Source organism: Papilio polytes, unplaced genomic scaffold, assembly GCF_000836215.1.
Source record: "Papilio polytes unplaced genomic scaffold, Ppol_1.0 DF820622.1, whole genome shotgun sequence".
NCBI lineage: Eukaryota > Metazoa > Arthropoda > Insecta > Lepidoptera > Papilionidae > Papilio > Papilio polytes.
This window is the reverse complement of record NW_013528582.1, coordinates 1425633-1437967: the sequence shown is the minus strand read 5'-3', so window position 1 is coordinate 1437967 and position 12335 is coordinate 1425633. Positions and strand designations below refer to the sequence as shown.

Sequence of the window (12335 nt, the reverse complement as noted above, 5' to 3'; positions counted from 1 at the left end):
CAATTGTCAAATATGTCAATGTCATTGTCATTTCATGCGGAGTTTTGGTATTTCATCAACGTTGCAATTTGCCTGAAATACTATTAAGTTTGGTTAAAATTCAATGAAAAGTATATCGCTTTATATTAATTAGTAATTGTACGTATTATTAAACTAACTAACCAATCTTTTATATACTATTAGGTTAGTTCTATGCTGCAGTTATGGGGACAATATTTTCCTTTTGATCATAAATTGTTTTTCAGTTGCAAAAATGGTAGAGGTAGATAATCAAATAAATAATCTGTCGTTAAAAGACGAAGAGGATGTTGTTGACCCATGGAATGTTTCAACTAATTCTGAAACTGGGCTTGATTATGATAAATTAATAAGTAAGTATACTAAAATGGATTTTAATTTGGAATGAAAACGATTTTTATAGAGTTCTTATACAATATGACGTGTATTTAAATTACAGAAAGGTTTGGAAGTCAAAAAATTGACGAAGAGCTCATAGAAAAGTTTGAAAAAGTAACTGGAAAGAAAGGTATGGTATATGAGAAAACAAAGTTAAACTGTTATTAGGAATAACAGTTAATTAGACATGTTTTTATTGAAAGACTTGTAAAACAACAAATTATTACAGCCTGTATATATGAAATTGTTTTACATTAAAATATATAAGTGTTAAAATAATAAATAGTAGGGTTTGTAATTTCCATAAATAGTTGCTAACAATGTGAAAGTTGTTTTAGTGTTTATTTTTAGGGTGTTAATAAAAGGAATAAACTATTACAAAATCACATTTTAAATTATTTAAACTTTCGTGAGACATTTTATAATTAATTATTTAACAGCTTACTCACATCATACTTTTTCCAGTGACGGCACCAACCAGTTTCAGACCCTGCGGGGTCCTTCTTCGAACCCCGCAGGTTCATTGCGAGGCGCGACGCGACCGCGATACAACATCTTTAACCCTCGCCCTGAAGAAGGACCCCCGCAGGGTCTAAAACTAATCGGTGCCGTCACCGAAAAAAGTATGACGATAGTAAGCCGTTAAATAAGTAAACACATTTTATTTATAAATGCAACTTTATTCACAGCACATCAGTTTCTCAGACGAGGAATATTCTTCTCTCATAGAGACTTGAACACTATACTATCGCTGCATGAGTCTGGAAGGAAATTCTACTTGTATACTGGTAGGGGACCATCATCGGAGAGCATGCACATTGGTCACATGATACCATTTATGTTTACAAAGTAAGCAGTTTTGAAAGGACAATTTTTTATTTATTAAGCACTGAATATAAACCTTTCTCAGTTACTTCCACAGTATGTGGTGCTGTTTTCGCATATAGCAACCTTTAGCCGCATGCACTGTCATGTGTTCACCTGGATTGGAGAAGGTTATGTCTAACAGTAGGCTGATAAAGGGCTGAATATGGTGGGAAGGGAAAGTGGGATAAAATTACGCTTTTTGCAAGTGCCATCATCAAATTAAAAAATTGCATCCACTTGATGTCAGTCTACTGTGTGAGTGGGGTATAGCACTAAATGAACTGGTGTATTCAAACAAATTATATTCAGCACTCTACCACTGTTAAAATTAATACAAGTGTTGCCCAATAAGAATGCTAGAATCATGTTTATTTCAGATGGCTTCAAGATGTATTCAATGTGCCTCTGATCATTCAGTTGACTGATGACGAGAAGGCAATGTGGAGAGATATCAAAGTGGAGGATGCCCGCAAAATGGCGCACAGTAATGCCAAGGATATTATTGCAGTTGGTTTCGATCCATCCAACACTTTCATATTTAATGATTTGGATTTTATTGGGTAAGTAAAAGTTTGTGTTCATTGTATTGTGATTATTAACCATGCATTGTACTTGATTCATTTTAAAAAAAATAATTTTTCAAATAAAAAAAACATTTATTTTAGATACATGACTGCAAAGCCATTCACACGCATCTTTTTAAACTGTACCATTTGTTTAGTTAAAACTGAATGTCTGTAGCTGGCTTAAGACAATTATTTTTTTTAATCTATTTTAAACTTTTTTTATCCAGCCAGTGCCCAGCATTCTATCAAAATATGGTCCGGATACAGAAGTGCGTGACCTTCAATCAAGTCAAGGGTATATTCGGTTTTGGAGACTCTGACGTCATCGGCAAGATCACATTCCCTTCAATAGAGGCGGCGCCGGCGTTCTCTACCACGTTCCCATTTATATTTGGTGATAAAGTTGTAAGTTTTTTTTTATTTTACATTATTAATAGCACCTTTAAATTTGGTAGGAATTTGACATCATTCACGTTTTTAAAATTGGTTGATAATTATATTTTTACAGCACAAAACGCAGATTATGCTCAAAATATATGTAGTGAATCTGTGTGAAATCGTTGCTCCTCAGCAATAGACCCCCAATAGAATATTTACGTGACATTTGCGAGTACGTAATTGTTAGTTAGTTTTTGAGTTATTTCAATACATACAAAAATCTAAATCTTGCCTGTTTATATTCGTTCTAGCTTCCGCTTGCGACTCCGTCCGCGTGAAATTAAAAAAAAACAAAAGCAAATAGCCTATGTGTTCTTCCAGACTATCCTTTACATCTGTTCCAAATTTAATTTAACCCGTTAAGCCATCTAGGCTACAAACTAACATCCATCCATCTAAATTTTCTATTTATAATTTTAAGTAAGATACAAGTGTAGACTAGTGTAGATAAATAAAATTATATGCTTTTTTGTTTTTATCCTTCTATTTCTGTATTTGTTTACGTCAGGTGCCGTGCCTGGTGCCGTGCGCGATCGACCAGGACCCGTACTTCCGCATGAGCCGCGACGTGGCGGCGCGCCTCAAGCTGCCGAAGCCCGCGCTGCTGCACAGCACCTTCCTGCCCGCGCTGCAGGGCGCGCAGCACAAGATGTCCGCCAGCGACCCCAACGCTTCTATATTCCTCAACGACTCTCCCAAACAGATCAAGAATAAGGTATGATTTGCTGGTTGCTCGCGATTTTCTCAGTACTGAGTTATATAAAACTAGCTTTTGAACACGACTCTGTCTACGTGGATTAAAAAAAAGTAGCATTTGTGTTCTTCTAGAGTATTCTCTACATCTATACCAAATTTCATCAAAATCCGTTGATGTTTGCGCTACAAACACGAACAAACATCCATCCATCTAAACTTTCGCATTTATAATATTAGTATGATTAGCTTATGTGTACTTCTAGACTGTTCTAAATCTACGTTTTGAAGATGTATGGTAACAAACATCTATCCAAACTTTCGTATTTATAATCTCCATTTGAATGTTAGTATGAAATGTAATTAATGTTTTTCAAAAATTCTTTCACCATTAAAAAAGCTACGGCATCAGTATGTATAGGCTTTTTTTTTTAATGACACGGGGACTAAGTCGCGAGCAGAAGCCAGTTACAAACTTATTTTTTAAAATAATTCTTTGAATTTGCAGAATTTGAAGATATGACGTCACAAAAACTATACATTCTTTTTTTGAACTGTGATGTTAGTGTTTTGTTCAAAAAAACATTTTTTTTTTTTCAGATAAACAAATACGCGTTCTCCGGCGGTAGGGCGACGGTGGAGGAGCACCGGGAGAAGGGGGGCAACACTGATGTAGATATTTCATACAAATATCTCACATTCTTCCTAGAAGATGACGAATATTTGGCATCGGTAAGTTATATTTGACTAGTTTTTAGACGACTTCTGTGCGGAATTACAAAAACCTTAATTCTGGCGCCTTAGAGCCTGTCCCACCACTGGTTGATAGAGGCTCAGATAGTTTAAAAATTAAAAGTTATCAGACAATTTACAATTTGGTAGGACTAACTGACTTACTAACTTAGGGCCTGTCCCACCAAAATGTAAATTGAGAATGGTGGGACAGGCCCTTATTTTTGTAGATTTTCACAGTCTCGATAAAGCTTCTTTTATTATGTTACAGATTAAAAAATCTTATGAATCCGGAGAAATGTTGACTGGAGAATTGAAGAAAATCGCAATAGACACAATAACACCTATAATACAGGAGTACCAGGCGCGCAGAGCTAAAGTCACTGATGACGTCATGCAGGAGTTCTTCAAAATTAGACAAATTAAAGTATAACCTCAAAATGTTTGCTATTTATTTTGTAAATATAAGCGTACTTGGATATGTAATTTTATGCTATGTCTGCGATTCCTATTTATTACTATGTTTAATATAGTAGGATTTATTTATTTATTTTTGTTTATCTGTGGAGACAATTTTTATAAGAGTACCAGGAGAGCATAAGCATAAATGTATTACAAAAACTAATAACTTAAATTATTTTAATATTTCCCGATTTATTCCTACCACAATCGGATATATTTAATCTGCAGAATAATAACACTCCTAACTTTTTTAATTTCTTTTACCATACACTTATTGCTATTGTTTAGTAAAAGGCGCGTAAAGTTTAAAATATCTGTCTAAGTATATTTAAATCGGTTTGAATACTTTAAGTTAAATATAATCAAATATAACCAGCTTACTACATGATTGTTTTATTTTCGAATATTTAAGTAAGTAAGTACTAACCTTAAGTTCAGTAGTGTGTTCTTCCAGAATATGCTTTACATCTATGCCAAATTTCGTCTAAATACAAACTTATTACGTACCAACGGTATTAGGTACTTATTCTGGCAGTCCTTGCAATAAATAGTACTGATATATCAAGCTTGGTGGCGCGATTTGCACATGTAACGCCATCTCGCTTACAGGAATTAGCCCATATTCGACAGGATGCAGCTGGCAAAAGTATAAAATTGTCCGGCTGTTTTTCAAGCAAGTAATTTATATTGTCACGATCTCCTGTAGCGTATACTTTACGAACTCGAAACAATCCATTTGATAGAATTAGAGCTACTGCTTTTTTATATAAAAGTGATAAACAACATATAGGGTTGTAAAACGGTACAGGGATACCTTGACACATATAGACCGTGACATAAATTGCGGTCACATCCTAGTGATTCGTTATTTTCATATCCCTCCGTTATCAGCTACTGATTATATGAACAAGGACCATTTTGATTTGTGGTTTTTTAACACATACAAAATTATTAAATGCGTTATGTGAAAAATACTTTTATTAAAAACAACTTTATGCCTTTGCGGTAGCCATAATTGTAAACTAGCTTTCGCCCGCGACTCCGTCCGCGTGGAAATTAAAAAAAAGTAAGTAGCATATGTGTTCTTCCAGACTGTTCTACAACTATGCCAAATTTCATCGAGATCCGTTCAGACGTTGAGGCTACAAACTCTAACAAACAAACATCCATCCTAAACTTACGGATTTATAATATTAGTAAAATTATAATTGAAAATGCATCGCACTATATACACTTTAAATTACTTTTTTAACTTTAATTTTGTGGGATTATATAGTTAGTTTATAACCTAAAAGGAAATTCCAATAGTATGAGGAATATAGTAATTAACCAAAACAGTGGATACAGTTTTAATAGTGAAAAAACAACGTGTGGTTGCAGGTTTTTTTTGTATAAAAAACGATTGCAATTTAATTTAGATACGTTCTTGCATTTTGCATATTGATTTGCAGAGTAAATAATTGCGCCTAGCGACGCCTAGTGGACGTTTTGCTATTCTTTTTATCTATTTCTACCAGGATACCATAAAGATGTTTATTGGTAATGATGGCATAGTCGCTTGTGACTTAATGTTTATAAATTGATTCGTAGGCATTGGACTAGGATTGTATAAACCCAAATGGCATTAAAATTTCTCGATAATTTTGTAAGGCAATTTGTTACAATATGTAGCAAATAAGACCTACGTTACAAACAAATAAAGTAATGTTTTGAACAATGTTAAGTTTATTTTGTAATATTAAATTTAATAAAATTAAGTGCGACTATTAAAGAAAACATGACAATAGATACGAAAACGTCGCCGTTGAGACAAAAAGGAGAACCTCATTCAAAATGAAATCTATACAGTAACACTTGTGTACACAACTTTGATCCAATATGCATGACAATAGCACTGAAATGTGGATGACACAGTCCTTACCAGCCATAGGTAGTGTAGACACGAAACAGGACATAAATATTGTGAATAATAAAAATATATCCAGAAGTGATTTAGTTTAGTTTAAAAAGTGAAAATGTACAGTCAATCATACGAAGAAACACCAATACCTTTAGTAGCAAATTATACAATAGTTAAAGGCGACGATGAAGAGAAGAGAGAAGAGGATCGCGTTATTCTAGAAATAGGACGTCCAGATGACAGGCCACGTGAAGAATTCACATTTTCACATAAGAAATACGACAAGACGATATCACATCACCGATCTTACGTTTTAGATGAATATTTGGAGCCGAGGAGAGTCACTTATTTCAGACCTCATGAGTTGGAGTCGTTACCACAAGAAGGTATTTTTTTTATTAACTTTAAAACGTGTTTTTTTTTTAATAAATAATGAAGTATGTATTTTATTTTTTTATGTTTTATTTAAAAGTATTTTTTTGATTTTTCCAGGTTTCCGTTATAATGAGTACGAGGGCTACAGAGACGCGATGGTAGCACAGGACGCGGCCAACTCCGAGTCATCGCTGGACTTCTCGCACGAGTCCCAGGAGAACAGCAAATATGATGACCACCAGTCTGACGTCACCAATTGGAAAGAGAGAGCATTACAAATGGAGAAAGGTCAATGTCAAATATTTTAAATACCATAATGTTTTTTGTATTGATTCAATAATGAATCCGTAGTGTAATTTCAGACTATCCATGTCCGTTTTATCCGTTTAATTATTTATTTACCGGATAATTATTTTTCAGAATATAAGAAAACAGCATGCGATAGGGAACGGACCCGCATGCGTGACATGAACCGCGCTTTCGACTTGCTGCGCTCCAAGCTGCCAGTCACAAAGCCTTCCAAAAAGAAATATTCAAAAATCGAATGTCTCAGGTAAGATTTACTAAAAATCGTTAATTATTTACACCAAATTGTATATTGTCTGATAACAATTTAACGTGTAAAATGTGATGGAAATATCGGATTTTGTTACCTTATCTGACAGTAACGTTATTTTTAAGCTATCTGAGACGTAGCCAGTGGTAGGACAGCCCCTTAATAATGCGAATTCAAACAATAATAATAGTTGAGTTGTCGGTTTCAATGAAAAATTCTTATTGGTAATTAGTAATTTGTTGTTTTTTTTTACAGGATAGCGATATGTTACATCAGACATTTAGAGCACATGTTATCTGGAGGAGCTCCGGAAGAGAATCCAGCATTTTTCGAGATACAAACCACGGAGAGGCAAAGGCAGCAAAGGTATTGAAATAATTCAAGGATAGATATTAAAGAAAGGTAAAAACAGAAGTCATAGAGTGTGGAGAAAATTTTTAGAGATTATATTTGGGTATTTAAAAAAAATGTTTTCTGGACTGGACTGGACAATTTAAATGCCGCTATGTTATACCTAATTTATATTTATAATCGTTTCCCCGGCGTTGCATTCCTACAAGTTGTTTTTCTTCCATTACGTTAGGTAGACAATTACCAGGCGCCCATAGGCTATTATTACCAATCATTGTATAGATTTCAAATACAAAACTTTATTATCAAAACAGTGTTGCAATGTAAAAAAAACGTTATTAAAAACTCTAAACAATGTTGCAATAAAAAACAAATAAAATATCACATCAGATTTATCCTCTTTCTTTCCGTAACTTTCTTTCCTTTGCCAGTTCAGCTTCCTTCCTCTCCAGCGCCTTCAGGTAGTCCAAATACGCACATTTTATATGTACTGGTATTTTAACGATGCCTTAAACAAAAGAAAAAATTAAAATGTTTACATTTACTATGAAGATGAAGAAATTTAGATTTAATTATGAATACATACACAAGTTCATATAATTTCATCTTTAAATATTTTTTACACTTGGGTTTGTATGTATTTAAAAGAAACAATACTAGAAGGTCAAACATCGCTAAAGTCTAATTTTTAACGTCAAATAAATATTTAAAACAAAAAAAGGTTATTTATATTTATGTAAGTAGTACTTATGTTGTAGATTGAAAAAAGATATTCCATAATAAATACCTGAAAAACACGTGGTTACAAAACCCTTGTAAAGAGAATATAAAGGTGCCAGCAAGCTTTCATTATTTTCTTTTTTCTGTAAAAAAGTATATCGATCTATTATTGATAATTTACTTAGAAAGGTTCAGAATTTATTGCTTTTCCATATAAAAACGTTAATTTACAACAAGTAGCGGATAAACAAAATTTAATTAATGCGAAATTCGTACGGGTCGCACTTCTCCGTAGCGTGTACTAGGAGTTCATAGGAGATCTATGAATCTAATTGGCACAGAAAGTCGGTTTAATGCTCTGCAGAATTCAGTGGCGTGTTGCCTATCGTTGGAAGCGGACAGATTTTGCGAACCGAGAGCTATCGGGTTTGCGATGTCGCATACCTCAGTGAGAGACCGCTTTAACTAGGATAACATAAATTTCTAGATGTTACTTCACTATATTTCCTAAACGTTGTTATAAATTTAGTTGTAACCAAGTTATGATTTAATTCATAATTTATTTGAAATAATAATAAGGCACAATACAAGAGAAAGTACACACACAATACAAGTCATGTAACGCGAAAATAAATTATAATTTCATCTGATTCTAATTCCGAATTCTTATTAAAAAATGTTTGTATCACCAAAGACAATACAATTATATATTTCTATAGCTTAGATGATTAAGGCCTAGTCACCCTTCACTTGGGCTTTAAGCCCTCGATGACCACTCATAGTGAGCTGATGTTATAATCATAATTTAAATAACAATATGGTCTAAAGATTTTTCACAATCAACTTATAATCGTTTACTTCTCTCGGAAAGTCAATTTGAATTAAATTTGTATGAATTTATTTGTTCGTAGAGCAGTGAATAAATTCGCTGATGACGTAAACATTGGTACCAGGGTTGCATAAAATGGAGGTATTATATTGGACGTTCATTGGATATACGAGCACACTTACAATAACACGACCACACTTGTCAAATAAGGGCGGCTTTCTCGTATTTATGCTGCGCATGTATTCTTGCCAGCGACGTAGACATTCCGTGGAGTCATTCTGGTCACCCCACACTCCCTGAGAGTAAGTGAAATAAGCAGTCCCTACCAGGATACCAGCCTGAGGACAGAGAGTAAAATATCATTATTTTATCGTATACGGCCCCTCCCAATTCCCCAGACAGGATACCAGAACATTATAAGTTAAGAGAAGGTTAATCGCTATTAAGATATTGAATAAAATATTAAAAAAAACAAAAACGAGTAGCCTATCTGTTCTTCCAGATTATCTTCCACATCTATACCAAATTTCAATGAAATCTGTTCGGCCGTTTAGGCTACAAACTCTTATAAACATCCATCTAAACTTTGGCATTTATAATATTAATATTATGTCTACTTACTTTGACTAAGTACATAAACTTGCCGTGAGCATAGGGTGCAGTCACTTTAGGTGGAGTCTTGGCACTTTTTAACTGCAATTCCTTGGTGCATATTTTTATACAAGTTGGATGAATAGGAAGTTCTGAAATATTATAATTTTAAAATTAATTAATATTATGAATACGTATGTATAAAAAGTACTAGTCTACTTTTTTAAAGTACTAGACTATTTCAAATCAACGTCTTATAATGTGAACAAGCTTCTTTTTAAATTGATTTCGTTGCGGTATTTATATGTAATGTTAAAACTACTATAATTAGTTATAAATTATTTATTAATATAACGATTTAAACCTTTGCCTACTAGATATTTTAACTTCCTTCCAACAAGCCCTATAGATTATAAATAAAAGACAAATTGGGCAAGCAGCATTACATTATTTGTAATAAGCACCAGGATAACATGCCTTCAAGAGACTGTTGTAACATTCTGTAAGGCGCTTTATGTGATAAGGACGGGCATATTGCTGTAGCATAAGTAAAAGTATAGTAAAGTATTTGTTTCTAGAGTAGAGCAGACGGTGGGCGGTATAAAAACGTATGACTTACGTATTTTCTAACAGTTTCGATGTAACGGTATTGATCTAAACCAAGTATGAAAAATAATTTCTAAATGAACCGGTATGAAGATGGGTAAAGCCGATTCTTTGTCCGATCAAAATAGACACCTTTTGTACCAGGATATCAGATATCGACTGTGATGTACTTGATACTATTACATACAAATCCCAGCAGAGAGACAGTAAAAATAAGGAAAAAATTGTAGATTCTACCGTGAATTTTATCCTAATGGTGGATAATGGTTTTTTGTACGGACGATGGGGAAAATCAGGTTTGATGTGCTTACTTAACTTCCAAGTTCTAAGGTTTTTACTTACATTATATCACAAGTACTTTGTCTAGACCAAAGATTTAAGTTAGATATTTAAAACCATAGGTTACATAAACATGAAATATGTTTTAATTATATCAGGCAAGTACAGTTATCCTTGAATTTATAAGTTACCTAAGTTAGGTAACCTAGATTTTTTTGTTTAGCAATGTATGACGGGTGTGTTATGTTTATACCAGGACATCATAGTAGACAAGGTGATACCTGTAACGCGACCACATTCTATCTTCCTCTGGGGAGTGCATTTGTCGTATATTTGCATATCTGGTTTTGGTTGGTTTATGTGCTTTGCCAAATTGATCGTGCGACATGGCTCGCATCTTTCTTTGTTGTCGCACATTTTAATGATTTTACATTTGTAACTTTCAACAACATAAATTTAGATAATGACACGAGACGAGTAAAATAATTCTGTCAGTAATTGACAGGTTAATGGCAGAGAAATACAAATGACAGTCTCTAGCCAGAATTTTTGCTGCGAATGAATCTTCTTATAAACGAAACATGAACCTTAACCTTCATGACCCGGTAAATAGTAATTGTGCCCGCTTTAACATCTTAGCACGAATGGGCCGGCACGCCGGTTTTATACCACGACTACACAGAAGACAGGCGTGAAATGGAAGCAATTCCATGTTTCGTCTGATGAGTGTGGTGCCGGAGGCCTAATTTTAGTCCCTTTGTCTTTACAACCCTTTTCTTATAAGTAGAGGATGGGAAGAGGAAGTGGATTTGTCGGTGGAGGAGATGCATAGGAAGGGGAAATATCATCTTTATGTGCGTCTCCACGTCCGTCGGATAAGGGTAGGCAAGGCATCTGAAATTGCGGATGTCTATGGGCAGCAGTCGCTTCCCCATTTTGGCTGATTCAGGTGGCCGCGTGCTCGTTTGCCACCTTATGTTATAAAAAAAATATCGTAGCTAAAACTTTGAGGTGCAAAAAATAACTTAGGGTGGTGTTGCTTTTACATACATTTTATGATTATTTTTGAATTAAGTTAATTGCTAGTGGAAGTGGAAGGTTAAAGAAGTTTCTAGAACCATTCGAGTATTATTATCTTTACTATACGAGTATAAAGGGGTGATTAAAAGGCGTAGGGAATTTAAATTCGTCTGCACCTTCGTGTCAATTAATGCTATAATAATATAGTTAATTGACATATTAATGGGGTAATTATTTAAGAACTAACATTAAGAGAAATAATATAAAGAAATCAAGGATATAATATTGTAAGGTATAAGGTTAAATGAAGATATTTAGCTTTAGTACTAATTATTAAACACTAAATTATTTTACCGTTTCTGAATTAGACAAATTAATAGTGTTTCTTACATACTATTATAATAAAGCGTAAATACACACTTCTTTGTTGCCTAAGATGTCGGCAATAACAGGATATTTTTGAATAACATAAGTTGCTGCCAACATCAAGGAAACAAAGTTGTCATCATGTCATGTCATTTTGACATTTGTAATTTGACAAATGTAATTTCATGCGGATGAAGTCGCACAGGAACAGATAGTTTGTAATACAACTAATACATATGTAGGTCCATTCTCTTTATTGGTTTATTGATTTTCTTGTTCGCATATTGATCTTTTACATACATCGATTACATTTCTAATATTCACGAAAGTAGAAACTCTATATTTGTCTATGAAATTAGACAAATAAATTATAATTTACTTTTAAATATCCTTCATACTAAAACCATGGTAGGGTACTTTTAAAAAACATATACTATTACAAAAATTGTGGTCTGTTTTTGAAGTTATGTTGAACACAGTATTAAAATGTTATTGTCCTCAACTCAGACATAAGCCACATTAATTGTCCTTAAGATATAATTGTTAATCATAAAAACGTGTAATAATCTAACAATTTATTGGAGTAAG

At 33.6% G+C, this 12335-nt stretch overlaps 3 protein-coding genes across 3 annotated transcripts; 2 read left to right on the top strand and 1 right to left on the bottom strand.

Annotated features, from left to right (window-relative positions):
- The first annotated feature begins 22 nt into the window (after nucleotides 1-22).
- LOC106110436 (tryptophan--tRNA ligase, cytoplasmic) lies at nucleotides 23-4188 on the top strand. Its single transcript, XM_013292260.1, has 9 exons — nucleotides 23-138; nucleotides 246-371; nucleotides 458-526; nucleotides 1086-1245; nucleotides 1641-1823; nucleotides 2057-2234; nucleotides 2776-2982; nucleotides 3561-3692; nucleotides 3964-4188. Exons 2-9 carry the CDS (start codon nucleotides 254-256, stop codon nucleotides 4123-4125), a joined length of 1209 nt encoding a protein of 402 aa, XP_013147714.1. The 5' UTR covers nucleotides 23-138; nucleotides 246-253; the 3' UTR covers nucleotides 4126-4188.
- Nucleotides 4189-6083: 1895 nt separating this feature from the next.
- On the top strand, nucleotides 6084-7551 carry LOC106110448. The gene is made up of 4 exons (XM_013292277.1): nucleotides 6084-6440; nucleotides 6547-6717; nucleotides 6850-6982; nucleotides 7241-7551. The coding sequence occupies exons 1-4, from the start codon at nucleotides 6170-6172 to the stop codon at nucleotides 7356-7358; spliced, it is 693 nt and encodes a 230-aa protein (XP_013147731.1). The 5' UTR covers nucleotides 6084-6169; the 3' UTR covers nucleotides 7359-7551.
- Nucleotides 7552-7649: 98 nt separating this feature from the next.
- On the bottom strand, nucleotides 7650-10858 carry LOC106110449. Its single transcript, XM_013292278.1, has 5 exons — nucleotides 10643-10858; nucleotides 9507-9628; nucleotides 9068-9223; nucleotides 8124-8199; nucleotides 7650-7844 (listed from the first exon to the last, which is right to left on the bottom strand). Exons 1-5 carry the CDS (start codon nucleotides 10776-10778, stop codon nucleotides 7729-7731), a joined length of 606 nt encoding a protein of 201 aa, XP_013147732.1. The 5' UTR covers nucleotides 10779-10858; the 3' UTR covers nucleotides 7650-7728.
- Nucleotides 10859-12335: the final 1477 nt, after the last annotated feature.